Genomic DNA, 16,073 nt, shown 5'->3' with positions numbered 1-16,073 from the left:
GCTTTGATTTATGAACTTTTTCTCCCTTTGGGTGTCCCAATTCTGGAATCCCAGAGACCATGAGATAAGTTTTCAGCTTGTCACCTGGTGGTGGGTATTTGCAGGGGAAATTGCAGGGTAATTGCAGGGGAGGTTGGAAGCGGTGCCTCTGGATTTGCTGGACCGGCCATGCCTTGTCCTCTGTCAATCTGACTTTCTAGAGATTTGTCTTCCCCCAGGACAAGAGGTGTAGGTGCCAGACGGGGTCTCGGTGGTTGGGAGCCAGTCAGCGGGCACACACGCCTCTGGCTGGGTGGGGGTCGCTCAGGCTGCTCACCAGCCCGGACTTGCTCAGCGGCAGAGCGCAGGGGTGCTGTCGGCGAGTCCTTGACATAAATCTCCTCTAACTGGGCTCCGGACATGATGGGACGGAGCCCAAAAGCACGAAGGAATCTGTCCTGGCGCTCACCCCCCGCCCCTCCGGTGTGTGTTCAGGAGGAATGAAGCGTCTTTCATTCCAGCACTGACGGACCGATAAGCCTGGCTGCGGGGTTGACACCTGGCACCCATCCCCAGTGGGAGAAGGAGAAATTGCGTAAATTGTTTACTGCTTGGGGTAGCCTCTGTCCCGGGAAGACAAAGCCTCCAGTGTGGTTCCCTGAGCAGAAGAGGGACTGGGGGGGGGGGGGTTGGAAAAAAGTGACATTTAGGTAAATGAAGAAGTGGTTGGTTTCTTAGTGAAACTGTCAAAAATTGGGATCGTTCCTGCTCACTTGCTCCTCGGGGAAGAGCCCTCTCTGTCCTCGTGTCTATCATCCCGGGGCTTCTAGACAAATCTTTTGTTTCTCTGTCTGATGAGGGGTGGCTGTTGTAGTAGGTAACGTTGAACCACATGAAACCGTGCATGCACAGATTTTAAGGCCTTGAACGCTGGACGCTCACATCCAGCAGTTGCCGCCCTCGTGCATTTCCCTGGCGTCCACCAGCCTCAGCCTCACAGAGCCCCTGGCACTTCCAAACTGGAGTCATCTTGACCTAGAGGCTTCCTGGCCAGGCCCCCTTTGATTTTCCATCTTCATCTTCTTGCTGCCAGCTAATTCTTTCCTTTTCTTGGTCTGGGTTTAAGACTCGGTGTGTTTCCCCTGATGCGGGTACCGCGTGCCAGCTCTGGGGTGGTGAAATCCAGATAGGAAGCCCCTTGTTGACAGCGGGCTGGGGTGCCGCGCTCAGTCATAGGTCACAGCCAGTGCCTTCGTAAGTAGGCTTATGTAGTTGCTGTAGGACCCTGGAACGTGGGCAGGGTTGAGTAGGACGAGAAGTCAGGTTGCTGCTCTTCTGTGGCTCCTGGAGCCATTTCCCCATTTTCTTCCGAACCGATGCTACTGTGTCTGTCCTCATGGGACTCCACGCCTTCTGGAAGAGACTCTGGAGGTTCGTGTGGGAATTATGTGGTGGAGGGGTTCATGTTCCATTTCCAGCTTGGGCAGTGCTATGGCCTTGGAAGGCGTGGAACCTCTGAGCCTCGGGTCCCTTGTCTGTAAAGCGGGGGGGCAGTGACCTCGTCCCGTTGTCCGGGTACAGGAGGTGGTGGAGGTCGGTGCTTCTAAGTAATAGAACCATGTGCTTGAGGGTTAGTCACTCAAATTAGGTGGTCCCCCAGCTCCTCTTGGATGGCCAGGCTGAGCCACGTGCACTCGGCGCAGCCCTGGGTAAAGGAGTGGTCTGTCCTCTTTCTCCAGGACAGAGATTTCAAAACTTCCCTTTGAGCTACTGTTTAATGAGCTTTGGGTTACTGCAGAGCAGATTTTCATACCTGTTTCACAACAGGGATTCCAAGGGGAGAAGGCCGGTCAGTGGGTAGCCCCGGCACCCCAAAGGTACCGACCCGTAAATGAGTGCTCTCCTGCAGGACCAGGACCAGCCAGAAGTCCCTCCTTCAGCTTGTGGGCAGGTGGTATCTCGTGTGCTGGCTCCCGAGGCTGGAGCAGGCACAGGCCAGCGTGGATGGGGCACGTTAGGACTTCACGGTGTCAGCATTTTTGCTGTGTTCTCTGCAAGCCACCAGGTGCCCTCTGCCCCACAGCTGAGGAAGGAAGCCTTATTGATTGCTTTCGATTCTGGCAGGGGTCCCGGCCGAGGTGGCTGGGGAGAAGGCTCGGCTAATACCTGATCTCTTGTCTCATCTTTGGCATTGAGTCTATGGTGTGGGCAAAGAGGCTGTAGAAATGTCGCAGATGAGTTACGGTCTTACGGCATTTTGTACGAAGACGGTCTCTTCCCCACAGCTGGTGGTAGGGTAGGTCGGGGCAGGCAGTGGGGAGAAAGCTGCTGCTGTCTGAGCGTGGGCCAGTGGTCTGGGCATGAGGATCTCCGCGCCCTGCTGGCAATCGCAGTGCCCAGGAATGTGCTGGAGCTTCATAGCGGCTCCGTCCGTGCTTGCTCAACTGGAAAAATAGAGGAAAAGCAGTTTAATGCATGACTTTCTTTTCTTTTTTAAAGATTTTATTATTTATTTGAGAGAGCAAGAGAGAGAGAGAGAGAGTCTATGCATGAGCAGGGGGAGGGGGAGGGGCAGAGGGAGAGGGAGAAGCAGACTCCGCACCGAGCAGGGAGCCCGACATGGGGCTTGGTCCCAGGACCCCGGGATCATGGCCTGAACCGAAGGCGGACGCTTCACCGACTGAACCACCCAGGCATCCCTGATGCGTGACTATATATTTGGAGTTTGTGGTTCTTAACATGGCAAGTTCTGAAGCGAGTGCTTTTCAGCGTTGCCCTCCAAACACTTACCACAGCTTTGATTTCTGTCCCCTTTATAACGAGAAGATCTTGGTTGGGAAGTATTGGGTCAGCTGTCATAGAAACATCCATACGGAAATGCCATGAGCTTTCTTCCCGTTTCACATGATACTGTCACCAGAGCCTTTGTGCCTTTGTGGGGGACGCCGCCCTTAGAGTGGGGGTGGCACCCAGTTGACTGAGAGATCCTCTCGGAGTTCTCACGTCACAGCACAGAAGACCCCAAAGCTGCCACAGTGAGATGATGATAGACAGGGATGGAGATTTCTGGATCTTGATAGAACGCCTTTTTCTTTCTTTCTCCCAGAGCCTCCCCCTCAAGAGAGTTCTCTCACACAAGGATTCCTATAGGAATCCTTTCCATCACAAAGGAGTGTACAAATCAACAGGTCAGAAATGGACCTGTTTCCTCTCACGTCTCCTGGAAAGTGGTATTCACAAGACAGGTGTTGGATATTATTCTAGAAGGATCATTTGGCTGTGGCGCTTTCTTTGACAAAGAAAGTCCCTTTTATTTATTTGAAAGGGCGAGAGAATTAGAGAGAGAGCACACATGAGCAGGGGGAGGGAGAGAAGCAGACTCTCCTGCTGAGCAAGGTGCCGAACACGGGGCTCGACCCCAGGACCCTGGGATCATAACCTGAGCCAAAGGCAGACATGTAACTGACTGAGCCACCCAGGCACCCCAGGGAGCGAGAATCTTACGCAGCCTCCATGCCTAGCAGGGAGCCCAAAATGGGGCTCAGTCCTCCGACCCTGAGATCATGACCTGGCCGAAATCAAGAGCTGGACACTTAACTGAGCCACCCAGGCGCCCCCAAGAAAGTCCTCATTTTATTGGGTTCAGTGTGCACTCAGGACTGGGGCTGAAGTCCTTTGCATTTTACATTTGGGCCAATAGAAACAAAACCATTCTGGGTGTTGAAACCATCAGCGAATATTCGGCGGTGGGGGTGGGGGGGAGGCGGGTGCTGATCTGCAGGCTGGCCTGAGGCTTCCCAGCCCAGACAGTGAGAAATGGAGCCTCTCGTGAGCTGGGTGACTATAGGGACACTTCTCTGTAGGCGACGCTGACAGCAAGGGGTATCGAGAAGCAGTTCTGTGTCCAGTTCTGAGTTTGCCGCTAAGAAAACAAACGAGGTTTTATCACTTAACTTCTCATGTAGTTCGTACCAAAGGGAGGCATTTCTTGTTTGCTCAGATGGGCTGAAAGCTTTTCCTTCTGCTTGAATCACCCCAGGAGCAAAATAAAGCATCGAAGAGTTTGGTGTGGCCGATTTTTCTAGACTTCCTCTAGAGTGAAGGCCTTTTCATGGTGGAAGTTGATTAACCTGTGAACATTATTTTTGAAGACCTCTCCCACATCTGTACATGTTGTTGATTTCCTTCTTATTCCTGACCCCTATGCTCTTCTGGATCTCAGATAGTTTATTTAATCATTTCCCTCTGGGTGGGTGTTTAGGCAGTTTCAAAAGAGGCAAGCTTTGCTCACACCTTAGTTGGCCACCTGGGTGACTCTTTTCCTGGCCTGGATTTCTAGAGCTGAGCTCATTGGATCCCCTTGGATGTCAGAGAAACACCTCCAACCTAAAGAGCTCCATTTTGAGTCCTGCCGTCTCTGGGGGACTCCCCAGCGATGTGATTTTTAGCTTCTCTGCAGGTCGTTTGAGAGAAGTCATTCTGATCTGGAGTCCAGCAGGAAGGTATGTTTCATTCTGGGACTTTGGAAAAACATCTCCAGCATGTTCTTCCCATGGAGGGAACCCAGCTATGCAGACACCAGCTGATAATCTTACATTCCTGAGAGATGTCACACCCCCTGTGGCAAGTGGCGGGGTGCTGAGGCTCTGGGACGTGGCTCCCAGCGTGACCGCTCTCAGCTGTGTTTACCCCAGCGCCACTGGAGCGAGTGCGGGGAGACTGACGTCTGAGTTTTACATCAGCGTGAAAACCAAGCACAAGGCAGGGAGGGCCCCTGTGCGGAGTCTTTGTGTCAGAACAGAGAAAAGCTCTCGGTAAACTGGGCAAGGTAAATACACTTAACTAATTGAGAAGGCAGGTTTTCCGTGACCCTGGAAATAGATCTTGTTCGCTCTGAGATAGAGTCACCTTTGCCGTGTCTCCTTTAAAAAAAAAAATGGCGGCAAAGCATATATAACAGAATGTCCCATTTTGGTCAATTTCTAATGTGAAGTTTAGTGGTATGAAATATACATTTACATGGTTCTGCAACGATCACCACCATCTGTCCCCAGAACTTTCCTTTGTCCCGAAGCCACGTCTCTCTTTAACCGGAGGAAAGGCCTTTCTGAATCTCCCTTGGACATAACTTTGTGGTCACCTAAGAGTCTTCAGTTCTGGTTTAACTTTTAAAGGCACAGAGCTCAAGGTATCGTAAACATTTGGGGTGTGAATAACACACAGCTCTGCTCTGGTAATCTGCCCAAGAAGACCTAAATTGACACCCAGCTGGTAGAAGCCACTCAGCCCCCAGCCACATAACACAGTCGATGACATTAATTAGGGAAGGCACTTTGCCTCCACCTGCTTTGGTCTTCCCAGGCCGACCGACCACGGCCAGCACTTCGCCCCGTTCTCCACCTCATCGAGCAAGCACAAAGGAATTAGTGGTGTTTTGCTTCTAGCATTTCACATGGTGCAGCCTCCCTAAGTCACTGAGGGACTTCGGCGCTGGAGGGGAGACACTGTGGCTTTCCCCAGACAGGCCTGGTCTGCAGACATTTTTGCTCTCTCTGTAGGAAAATTGTGTATGTTTTAGAGGAAGCTGGATCCCCACCCTGGCCAGTTCTGCAAGACTTTCAGGGTCGGATGTCCAGGCAGGGGGAAAATGAGACTCAGCTGAGCTTGGGACAGAGAGACAGAGCAACACAGCAGTGACCTTCTACAAAAAGGCATTTTTCCTTTTTTTTTTAAAGTTATTCCAGGTGCTCAGTACCCCAGGCCACTCCCATCTGTTCTAGAAGATGACAAGTCGGAATGCCCGCTCCTGGTACTCGGACTCTTTCTAAAAGATCAGTCCTACTGACCATTTTTAGTTCTGACCTTCTTTTGTGCCCATCCCTAGAGGCTGCAGAAAACGTAGGGAAAACAAAACTCAGAGCCCAACTCGATCTGTCCCGTGTGTGTGGAGTGCATCAGGTAGAGGCTTGACAAGGCAATGAACTCGTTCTCCTAATTGTAATTAGTGCGAGGTCTCCGGCAGGTTATTGGGCTCCTCGGACTTCAGAGGGCTTTGATCGCCTCTTGCTAACTGGGTTAGTGTGTTTTTTTTAATGCAGCAAAAGCAACTACTACCTGCTCTTTAGAAAATCAATCAAGGCTGGGCTTTAGAGAAAGAATTCTCCATTGTTTTCACTTGTCCTCCAAATCGCTTAGAACGTTCTTTCCCTATTCAGCACTTTGGAGTTGCTAAGAAACTACCATTTTAGAGGAAGGGTAATTAAATTTTGATTTCAATTTAAGGACAGAGCAGGCAAGGTTCTCTACGCTCCTTACATGAACAGGTGCCCCAGAGCAGGAGACCTGCTGTTTCCAGATCAATACTGGCCACTTGGCGTGATTCGAGTCTCTGGGTATTTTGTTGCCCAGAGAACAACTTTGAAATGGTTCTTTGTGACAGGCGCTGCTGAACTTTAGGGGGAAAAATACTCAGGAGACCTGTGTGTGCTGGGAAACCTGCAACTCTGGGCTTGATTAATTTATAGGTGTAATTTAAGAACCTGGTCTCCTTCTGATCCCCGGGATGCGTGTTTACTGAGCCTGTAGGCATGAGGCCTGTCTGCTCCGTGGACATTTTTTATGGCCTTTGCTATGTCAGAGCTGAAGTTGTAGATCTCTTATGAGCCAAGCATATTATTATGTCCAGAGGAGGACTGGCATGTTATAAAGTTTCAGTGGTCAATTAACAGAGATTTATTCTTTGTCACTCAGGTATTTTCTCTTTCTCAATAATTACCTCTTGGAGCGAAGCAGGCTGTTTATCGCCTGCTTTTTCTGGTTGTGGCCCCTAGCATCAGAGCAGGACCCGAGAGGGTCAGTCTCGAAATTCAGACTCAGAGCAGCTGGGCCTTCCACTCGGGGAGCGTGGACTGGCTTGGAGCTCCTGACCAAAGGGAGTGAGCACAAGCGAACCCACCGGGGAGAGAATGTATTTTTTAAAGCACTTCAGTCTGTGTTTACTATGCATCGGTTTGGCGGAACCTCATTCCAGCCGGGCAGCCAACTGCCCCACCGGCAGCAACCGCACACTCTGGGCTTCGTTCCCTTCTGTCTCAAGCTGGAATTCGCACAGGGGCCCGAGAGCCGCTCCTTTAAAGGTGCGCAACCGGGTTCGGGTCCGCACCCTGTCCGCGTGCCACCCGCTGCGCTCAGAATGTATCTTCAAAAATCACAGGAAGGACGCAGGGGTTGAGCTGCTCGTCAGCCTTTCTGTTTTTCCTTACATTTATGTCACTGCCCCTGGAAAGAGAAAAGTCTGTTTTCTGTAAGATCTGAGAGTTAAACACGCAGTAAGAGAGCCTTGCCTAAAATCGTAAAACCTTCCTGGTAGAGGCTGTCAGTTTTTGTTATCATATAGAGAGACGGGCCAGCTCTGAGTGTTAGTGTGTAACCCAGAGATAATTCATTGACTTCTTTTCATATCGGCCTGTTGCCCCAAGCGTTGGAAACCTGAGGGGTTTGCTCTGCCCGGGGCCTGGTGAGGTTCAGGGAGAGCAGTGTTAGCCTTTGTGGGGGGGGTCTTCATGCCCACCATCACTGCCCTGTTCCGGGGCCCCTGGGGCGCTGGCCACGGAAGTCCCCTCTCTGCGGGAGCTCCTGCCTGCACCCTGCTCTCCCCGCCGTTCCCCACCGTGTTTCAGAAGCTGGAACTTCTGTCATCCCCCTGCTGCTGATCACTGTTCTTTCGGGTCTGACAGACACCAGGAAAGTGATCGCTGAAGGGTTTGAGAAGAGGCACAGCTCTCTGCAGCTCCTGGCATCCCGGGACCTCTTCCAAGATGTTGGGGCCTGGTCTCAGACTTGTTTAAGGGCAGAGAATAAGGTTGCAAAGGAAATCAAAGCCTGATGTGGAGAAACGAAACATGAGGCCTACTGACTTTTAAAAACATTTTAAATAACATTCTCTAAGGTTTCATTTTATACCGAAGGCAGCTGTAATAAGTTTTTGGAAGACGGTGTAAGGTTTCGATTACAGAGCGATCCCGACTTGCAGTTTCTGTACCAAAAGTGAGAAAGGGCGGAGGGACGCGGGGGTGGCTGAGAGGTTATTTTGTATAAGGTGAGAAAATGTGAAAGGATACACTCAGGACTGCAAGCGGCAACTTTTGGTGCGCTGTAATTTGCAAACGCAATAACATTAAACCATTGCAAGCCCCCCCCCCCTTGGTGGAAATGGTCCGGATAGCAATGGAATAACTCAATAAGTGGACCGCGGCAGCGCGCTGCCCACAAGTGAACAAGGCTGCGGCTCTGGAGTGGGCCCTGCCAGCACCATCCCAGGGACTACATTCCCTGCTGAAGGCTGGCGCAGGCCAGGGACGCCGGCCTTATGAAAGCACTCATTGTTCCCAGGGCATCGTTATTTGGTATTACATGCACAGTGTTTGCTTGTGAAACGATTTATTGGAAACAAGTATGTTTAAGAAAGAGAACTTGGTTTGAAATTCAGTTGATCTGGCTTATGACATTTAAGGTTTTATAGGGCCTTTGTTTCTAAGAATAAATATTTAGGTCCACTGTAAATATTTATCTCGAAACACACAAATACAGGCACGCAAAACTGGAAAACTGAGCCAGGGAATGAAAGGGTACCTAAAATGCACTTCTCTGCGGGAAAGGGCGAACTACGTCAATATGAGGTATGTGTAAAGGAGGGGATTTTGTGAGCTTGGCTGCAGTATCTAGCCCAGAGGACAGATTCCCCTCCCGCGAGGTGTCACGGGAGGAGGCGTGGTAAGGACTGTGTGTGTGTGTGTGTGTGTGTGTGTGTGTACACACACTTGACTCTGTTCTCCTCTCATGGATGGGACTCGCTGGGATTAAACCAGCCTTGCCCCTGCCGGCTCCAAGCCGGGTGCCACACCTGACCGGGAGGCTTGCCGTGGCCAATTGCAGAGATGGCATGTCCGCCAAAGGGTGAGGCTTCCGGTCATGTTTCTGGTTAGCCGTGGTCATGAAGAGATCATAGCTTTGAGATTTTCTGCCCACAAATGTAGGCATTCTGGGTTCTTTGCTCAGCCTCCAGGGTAATGTTCCGCAAATGAATGACTTCTTTGGAGGCTCTGAAATCCTTATCTTTTTAATGTGAAAGTGTAGGTGTCTCTGAAGTGATGGGAGATTCTGGAATGAAATGTGCTAAGAGTAACCCACTAGCATTTCTTTCTTTTCTTTTCTTTTTTTTTTTTTTTTTAAGTTTTTAAAGACCAACAGGCTTGTGCAATAAAATCAATTTACGTGTGGTTTGGTTTGTGTCCAACAAATTCCACCAAATACTATTTTAAGGCCCAAATATAGAAGGGTTTCGATATCTATCGTTGTAATTTGCTGTTTCCAGTCCAGCACATGGGGACACTCAGTTACAGAGTGGAGGCATCTTTGGTGTGTTGGGTTGGCGGGATTTCTTCCTTTCATCGGCCGGGGGTTAAAGGCAGTGGCCTCTGCAGTGCGGGGAGACAGATAGGCTGGCTTGTATGTGCAGGTAAGGTGGGGGTGGGATGATATGTTTGTGGATGGCTGGATGGGCAATTGGGTATGTGTTGCCCTTGACCGAACTGCCATGTAGGAAGATGGTAGTCAGCTTGGGATTCTAGTGCCTTTGTGGACGGGATCACGCACTGGGCTGCTCGGTTACCAGTTTCTTAAGGACACTTGTGTGCAGTTTCTCATGGACCTTGAACTACAGGGTTTCTATACAGACCCCCTTGAAACTGGAGAGGGACTTTTGCAGGGATAAGACGAGGGGTGTCTTCTGTTGAGAACTTTTTGCTTTGAGAGAGCGGCAAGGCACATGAGGGTGGGAAGTGATTGCTAACATGCCCTCTATGGGGCTTCCTGAAACACGGCCTAGATCGTCACCAGGATTGGGGGACTGGGGTCTGTCTGTGTTTCTTTCAGTGCCACATCTGAATAAGGAATATCTCCTTGTGCACCTAGCATTGGGCAGACGGTAACACTCAGTATATATCGAGAAAATGAAGGGGTGGGTGGTGACTGAAAGGGGTGAAGTCCACGGTAAAAAGATGAAACCTGTTGTTCATCCAGTCTGTTCATCACCTTGAACTCGTGCTTTCGGTATTTCTTTCCAAACAAGAAACCGAGGTCTTCTCAGAGCGCCTTGGAGATGTTTTGGGACATACTGAGTACAAGAGCCATTTTGGTGTTCTAGGTGACCTTGGGCTTGTCCCTTGCTCGTGACCTTAAGCTTATGGTCAAAGTGAGTCTCCAATATTATCCCAAAGGGGGACAAGTGAAGAGGCCCCCGTCCCCTGCCGTTTGTCTTTTCCATTGTCAGAGTAAAATCTTTCCCCTTGTTCGGTGAGTGGCCACAGACAACCCATAACTTGAGATATCAGAAGTTCTTCTGTGTGTTTTCTAAATAAGTATTCTTTTTACAAGGGTCGCGCTCTAGCAGTCTCCTTTGAAGTCGGTTTTGTTATACATTGGGCCGCGGTGTTATTTCAAAGGAGTCAGCCAGCAGACTTGAGGCCTTTTTGGCTTATGTTCACGAACAGCCTTCTGGACAGCACAACTTATTTATTCGTCTCCCTCCCAATCCCCCCCAGAGCGATCGCCACACCGGCCCATCCTCCAAGCTGGACTGCCGGCCAACGCCTCCACCGTGGTGGGAGGTGACGTCGAGTTCGTCTGCAAAGTGTATAGCGACGCGCAGCCCCACATTCAGTGGATCAAACATGTTGAAAAGAACGGCAGCAAATATGGGCCCGACGGGCTGCCTTACCTCAAGGTGCTGAAGGTGAGGAGTTTCTGAATCTCAAGGGACCCGGAGGGGTCTCCGTCGTGGACGTCGGGGCAGGTTCTCCGATTTCCTGTTGGATCTGGGAGAAGAGGATTCTCCTATTTGACCGGCCAGGGGAGAGTGTGTTAGGGGGTTAGCAGATTATTAGACTCGCTAGTAAAATTGCAGAAGGGAACTGGGGACGGGGCGGAGGGCTATTGGAGTGGGAACCGGAATAATTCAGCTATTTATCGGCCTGAGATCTCAGCCAGGCATTGAGGCTTAGCTGCATGTCCATAAAAGTGGGGATCGCGATGCCGCCTCCTTTAGCAGAGCCCACGGGATGGTATGCGTTGAGAGAGCTCTGTAAACTCGAGGCGAGGTACCAGCACTTACCGTGATGCTGATGTCTCCGTCCCTTAATACAACGTTAGGATTGAATGGGCGTACCCGTCTGTCCGAAGCAATTCACGTTTTATTTTTAGAAGGAGGCTTTTAGCCTTGGAAATTCATTCACCTGCGGCTTAGACAATAAATTTTATTTTTGTATTTTTTATTTTTTAAAGACTTTATTTATTTTTTTGACAGAGATCACAAGTAGGCAGAGGCAGGCAGAGAGAGGGGGAAGCAGGCTCCCCGCTGAGCAGAGGGCCCGATGCAGGGCTCGATCCCAGGATGCTGGGATCATGACCCGAGCCAAAGGCAGAGGCTTTAACCCACTGAGTCACCCAGGCGCCCCGACAATCAACTTTAGAAAATGGTTTTGCACGAGTGAAGTGTTGAACAAGGAAACTTTCTCCCTGCCTTTCGTATTTGGCTCCTTGAAAGTCCCTAGTGGAGCCAGCATCAGCCTCTTTAATGTTTAGGTCTGTCTTGTTCTTCAGGACGGTGATGGCAAGTAGCAGCGAAGTCTACAGCCTTTTCTTAGCCACTGCCTACCACGTCTCCTGCATGGAGACGCTCAAAGAGATCGTCCTTAGAAAAGAGCAGTCTTCCCGTAGAACGACAGGTAGCCCCACTCAGGACTCTCAACCGGTGAGCTGTTCTCCCCAGCTGAGACTCCCAGTGATGAAAAGAGCTGGAAAAAGATGACCAGCCCGGGGAACCGTGGGTCCGTTCTGCTTGGTCTTGATCACACGCCCCTCCCTCCCTCTCCACGGTCGAAGCCCACAGCTCAACTCGTTAAGGCAGCTGCTTAGACCTAATGGAAGTTGTTTTCTGTGTTAGTTTTTTTGGTGGTGTGTTGGTGGTGGGACCCTAGACAGCGCAAAGTCCTTCCTGGTTGGCCGTTATATTGTTCTCCTGTGTCTGTTCCAGCACTCGGGGATTAATAGTTCCAATGCCGAAGTGCTCGCTCTGTTCAATGTGACGGAGGCGGATGCTGGGGAGTATATATGTAAGGTCTCCAATTATATAGGGCAGGCCAACCAGTCCGCCTGGCTCACTGTCCTGCCAAAACAGCAAGGTAACAATGTTTTGTGTTTTTTTGTTTTTTTTTTTTTTTGTTTTTTTTTTAAAAGAAGTCTGGATGTAGAAGCTGAAAAGACTTGGTGCTTTGGGAAACTGCAGGCAGCTTCTAGGATGACTCTGTGGCCTTGGTATATTCATAATCATCTTTCTTCGGTGATGCAGCTGGTAGGATGCCAGCAGCCATGGAAAAATGCCCACGATGCTCAAAGTGCTTGCTCTCCTCTCTTCTAAAGATTACCCCCCCCCCCAACCCAGTTTTGAAGTCGTTCCTTCTGGCTTGTCTTGTTCGGGCTGCACATTCCCCATCATGACTCTCCACCGTCAGCATTTTAAACACACGCAGGCATGCCTGTTGAATTTGAGACATTGGCGTATCAGCAGAATTCCTACCTCCTTCTGCCCCAAATCGGTAGAGAAGTATTGGCACGCAATCATTTTCCCAACAGAATATCGCTTCCTTGGTTACCCGTAATGGGTGCTTCGGAGATCCTGTCCCTGACCTTGCTGTCCCAAAGTGCAGCGTAATCCGTCTCATGGGTGTGGACGCTGTTGAAGGCAGCCGCTGCCATTCTCTGTTTGTCACAACTCACACTCAAATGTCTATATCGAAAGAAAAAAAAACAAACCGCAGTGTCTTTGCTACCAAGATTGTCCTTTCTTCTGTTTTTTTTTCACCCAACGTGAGTCAAAGCGGTGACACGTGAAAATCGGACACAATAGCCCACCCTGGTTGGTGCCCACAGGGCTGGAAGGACGTGTCAGGTGTCCGCTTGGGCGCGTCCCCAGGGTTTTGCTCTCTAACGCAATAAATTTAAGACAGTACCATGCCTTCCTCAAGGTGGGAGTCTGCAGCCAACAGGACCAGAACCCAGCTGGGACTTTTGGGGTGTTTATGCTTTTGGAAAACCATCCCTCAATCCAAAGCAACACAAAGGCCAAGAGAAGGGATCTCTGTGGGTTGATTTTTCCATGCGTCTGATTGCATGCATGTCTAGGTGGTGAAGCCGGTGTGGTGACGGGCCTGTGGCGGCGAGCTGCTCAGTGTCGCTCAGTGTCTCTCGGTTGTGGGCTTTGTGGATGGGCTGCGATCGGAATCTTCTGCTGGCCAGCACCTGCCGGAGCCCCCCCGGTGCGATGCCTCATGGTTCCACGGCCCCCTCCACGGTCATCCCTGTATTGTCTAGCCTTTTCTCTTGCCTCCCTGTTTTCTAGGCCGCCGGTGTTAATACCACGGACAAAGAGATTGAGGTTCTCTATATCCGGAATGTAACTTTTGAGGATGCTGGGGAGTATACGTGCTTGGCGGGTAATTCTATTGGGATATCCTTTCACTCTGCATGGTTGACCGTTCTGCCAGGTACATACTGCTCTTTCTCTCCATGGTTTTTTCCCTTTTCTGGGTTGATTGCTATAAAATTAACACAGCTTCTGTTCTCAGAAATGGCCCCTTTTATCCCAGAGTAAAGATTTTGCAAAATGTCGAAAATTATCCCCTGGGGATAAGAATGTTGCCTTTGGAAATTCACTTACAGTGAGATCCCACACTCACATTTATGATCAAGTGAAATTTCATCCTTAAAACCCAAAGGGATCTTAACATTTTCAGTGAGTCAATGTATAAATTCACCCATCCGCAGTTCTCTGAAGGAAGACGTGGCAATTACTTTGTAAAATTCAAAGTAATTTTTTCTCATTTCAAATTCCATTTCACTAAAATCCCATACGTACTTTGATCACGTGGTTCCACTCTCCCTTTTCAATGATGCGTGAATAGAGGGATGTACGTTGGGGTGCCTGGGGAGAAGCACCCTGGCATGTAGGACGTACAGAAGCAGTGTGTTACCTACCTTGGGAATCGGTGGCTTGCTGCATGTTGCAATGAAATGGACCCTCCGTTTGCTTTTCCTGCAAAGCATGCTCTCGCCGACGTGGGCTTGATGTGATTTCCGCCCTTTGGAGAAATCAACATCAGCGAAGCCGTGTTGCTACGTGCTGCTGTGGTCTGGGTCTTTGACCAGCATCTCTGTCCTAGTCGAACCTCTCCTGATAACCACGATCTGCTTTGATGCATCTGTCTCTGTCATTTCCTTTGTGAAGCTGCCTAGACTGGTTTGCTAGCTCATGATGTTCCACTCCAGTTCCTAATTCCTTATTTCTAGAGTACAGTGCCTACCTGCATGCTTATTTTTATGTCTAGTAAAAAGAAATTGATCATTTCATTTTGTGCTGTGCTGCTGGGAGTTTTGACTATCTTGCAAGTATTTTTTTCTGATTAAAATGGATAAGCTTTAAATAATACCGTTGCATCCATTTGCCTTTTGTTTTAAGTCTGCTCTGTGAATATTTGCTTTGAAACAATGAGATGCCTTTTACTTTGAGCTTGCTTTTACTTGTAGTACTGCATTCTACAGGGCCCTAATTGGCCCTTCTTAACCGATTGCCTGACGGTACAAGCACATTCACTAAGGATGCAGTTCGAGAAAAATACCGTTTGGAAATACACTGCTTGTAGCTCCGTGACCACTGAGCACTGAGGAAGGAGCAGATAGTATTTTAAGTCGATCTAAGAACGTGTTACCTTAAGTAATTCCATGGATATGCACACGTCATACCGTTTCTATGTTTTCTTAAAGAGGAAAGTCATAGTGACCTCAATATAACCAGAAAACACAAATCTTAAATGGTAATTGATTAAGGGATATTAGAAATGTTCCGTGGTATGGATATAATGATTCCGTATCAAAGGCAATTCGGTCTTTAAATTCAGTGCTTTCGTTTGTTCAGTTAAATAATATGCTGGACTGTGTCAAGAAATTTGAAACCTTTGAGGACCAGCCTACTAGATGAATATTTATTTCATTTTGTATGGAAGTGTGTTCATCGGGGGGAAATCACCCTGTCACATCTTCCTTTGGAAGGGCTTACCCAAATAAGAGTGAGGTTCCATCTGTTCACATGCGAAAGTGGGTATTGTTTATTTTTAGGAATTTTTAATTTGGTTTGCATCAGAGATCCCCATGCAAGACAGTTCTTCTTCTTTTTTTTAGCAAGTTTGAATAACTGTCCTATTCTGTCCACATGTGTGACAGAATGTGGCCCCGTAGCCTGCCCTTCGTGTCTTGGAGCCAGCCAGTCCATGACGATCACTGGATTGCAGAGGCCCTTTGCGGCTAGAGATAGTGGCTGCTCGGGCCCTGGTGGTCCAACGGGCAGCCCTTGGTCACTCACCCTCATTTGGGAGCGGTGCAGGGCAGGCCCATAACCCGTGCCATTCTGCAGCACTGAGGCACTGGGAAGCCTGTCGTTGGGAATGGTCGTCACCTTCTGATTCGTTTAGCTCTCCGGGATGCGTCATCAACCCCGTGTCCTAACTCTGTGGCCTGCTTATCTGTTCCTCCCTGTGGTGTCCACTCCAGCTCCTGTAAGAGAGAAGGAGATCACGGCTTCCCCAGACTACCTGGAGATAGCCATTTACTGCATAGGGGTCTTCCTAATTGCCTGTATGGTGGTGACGGTCATCTTGTGCCGAATGAAGACCACGACCAAGAAGCCAGACTTCGGCAGCCAGCCAGCTGTGCACAAGCTGACGAAGCGGATCCCCCTGCGGAGACAGGTAACAGAAAGTAGATAAAGAGTTTAAAGAAATTTACTCCTCCCCGCACGCCCCAGCCAGCCCTCGGCTCTCTTTCCGGGCTACGATATCATCTACTTCTACGAGCTTTAGTGTGCCACGTGCCTCTCCGTGGCTCTCCAGTTAGTGTTTGGGGCTCAGAGAGTCAAATTCTGGTGCATCGATGGGGTCCGCTGAGTCAAGTTCCAAGGGCAAGAAAGTGGGTCGGCGTGAGACTCT

The 16,073-nt window shown here is 49.6% G+C and overlaps 1 protein-coding gene across 10 annotated transcripts in view; it reads left to right on the top strand.

The window, feature by feature from the left end:
• Positions 1–16,073, top strand: part of FGFR2 (fibroblast growth factor receptor 2) — a 102,160-nt gene that overhangs the window by 54,207 nt on the left and 31,880 nt on the right. For 4 of the 10 annotated variants that reach the window (XM_046026654.1, XM_046026651.1, XM_046026648.1 and 1 more), the window contains 3 exons: positions 10,581–10,771; positions 12,071–12,218; positions 15,640–15,842. In XM_046026654.1, the coding sequence (XP_045882610.1) occupies positions 10,581–10,771; positions 12,071–12,218; positions 15,640–15,842 (542 nt within the window). Of the gene's footprint in view, positions 1–10,580; positions 10,772–12,070; positions 12,219–13,435; positions 13,581–15,639; positions 15,843–16,073 lie in introns of all 10 variants that reach the window. The other 6 variants (XM_046026655.1, XM_046026652.1, XM_046026649.1 and 3 more) reach the window with 3 other exon arrangements.

Source organism: Meles meles, chromosome 13 (assembly GCF_922984935.1).
Source record: "Meles meles chromosome 13, mMelMel3.1 paternal haplotype, whole genome shotgun sequence".
NCBI lineage: Eukaryota > Metazoa > Chordata > Mammalia > Carnivora > Mustelidae > Meles > Meles meles.
Note: the sequence above shows the minus strand (reverse complement) of the source record. Positions and strands in the feature narration are given on the sequence as shown.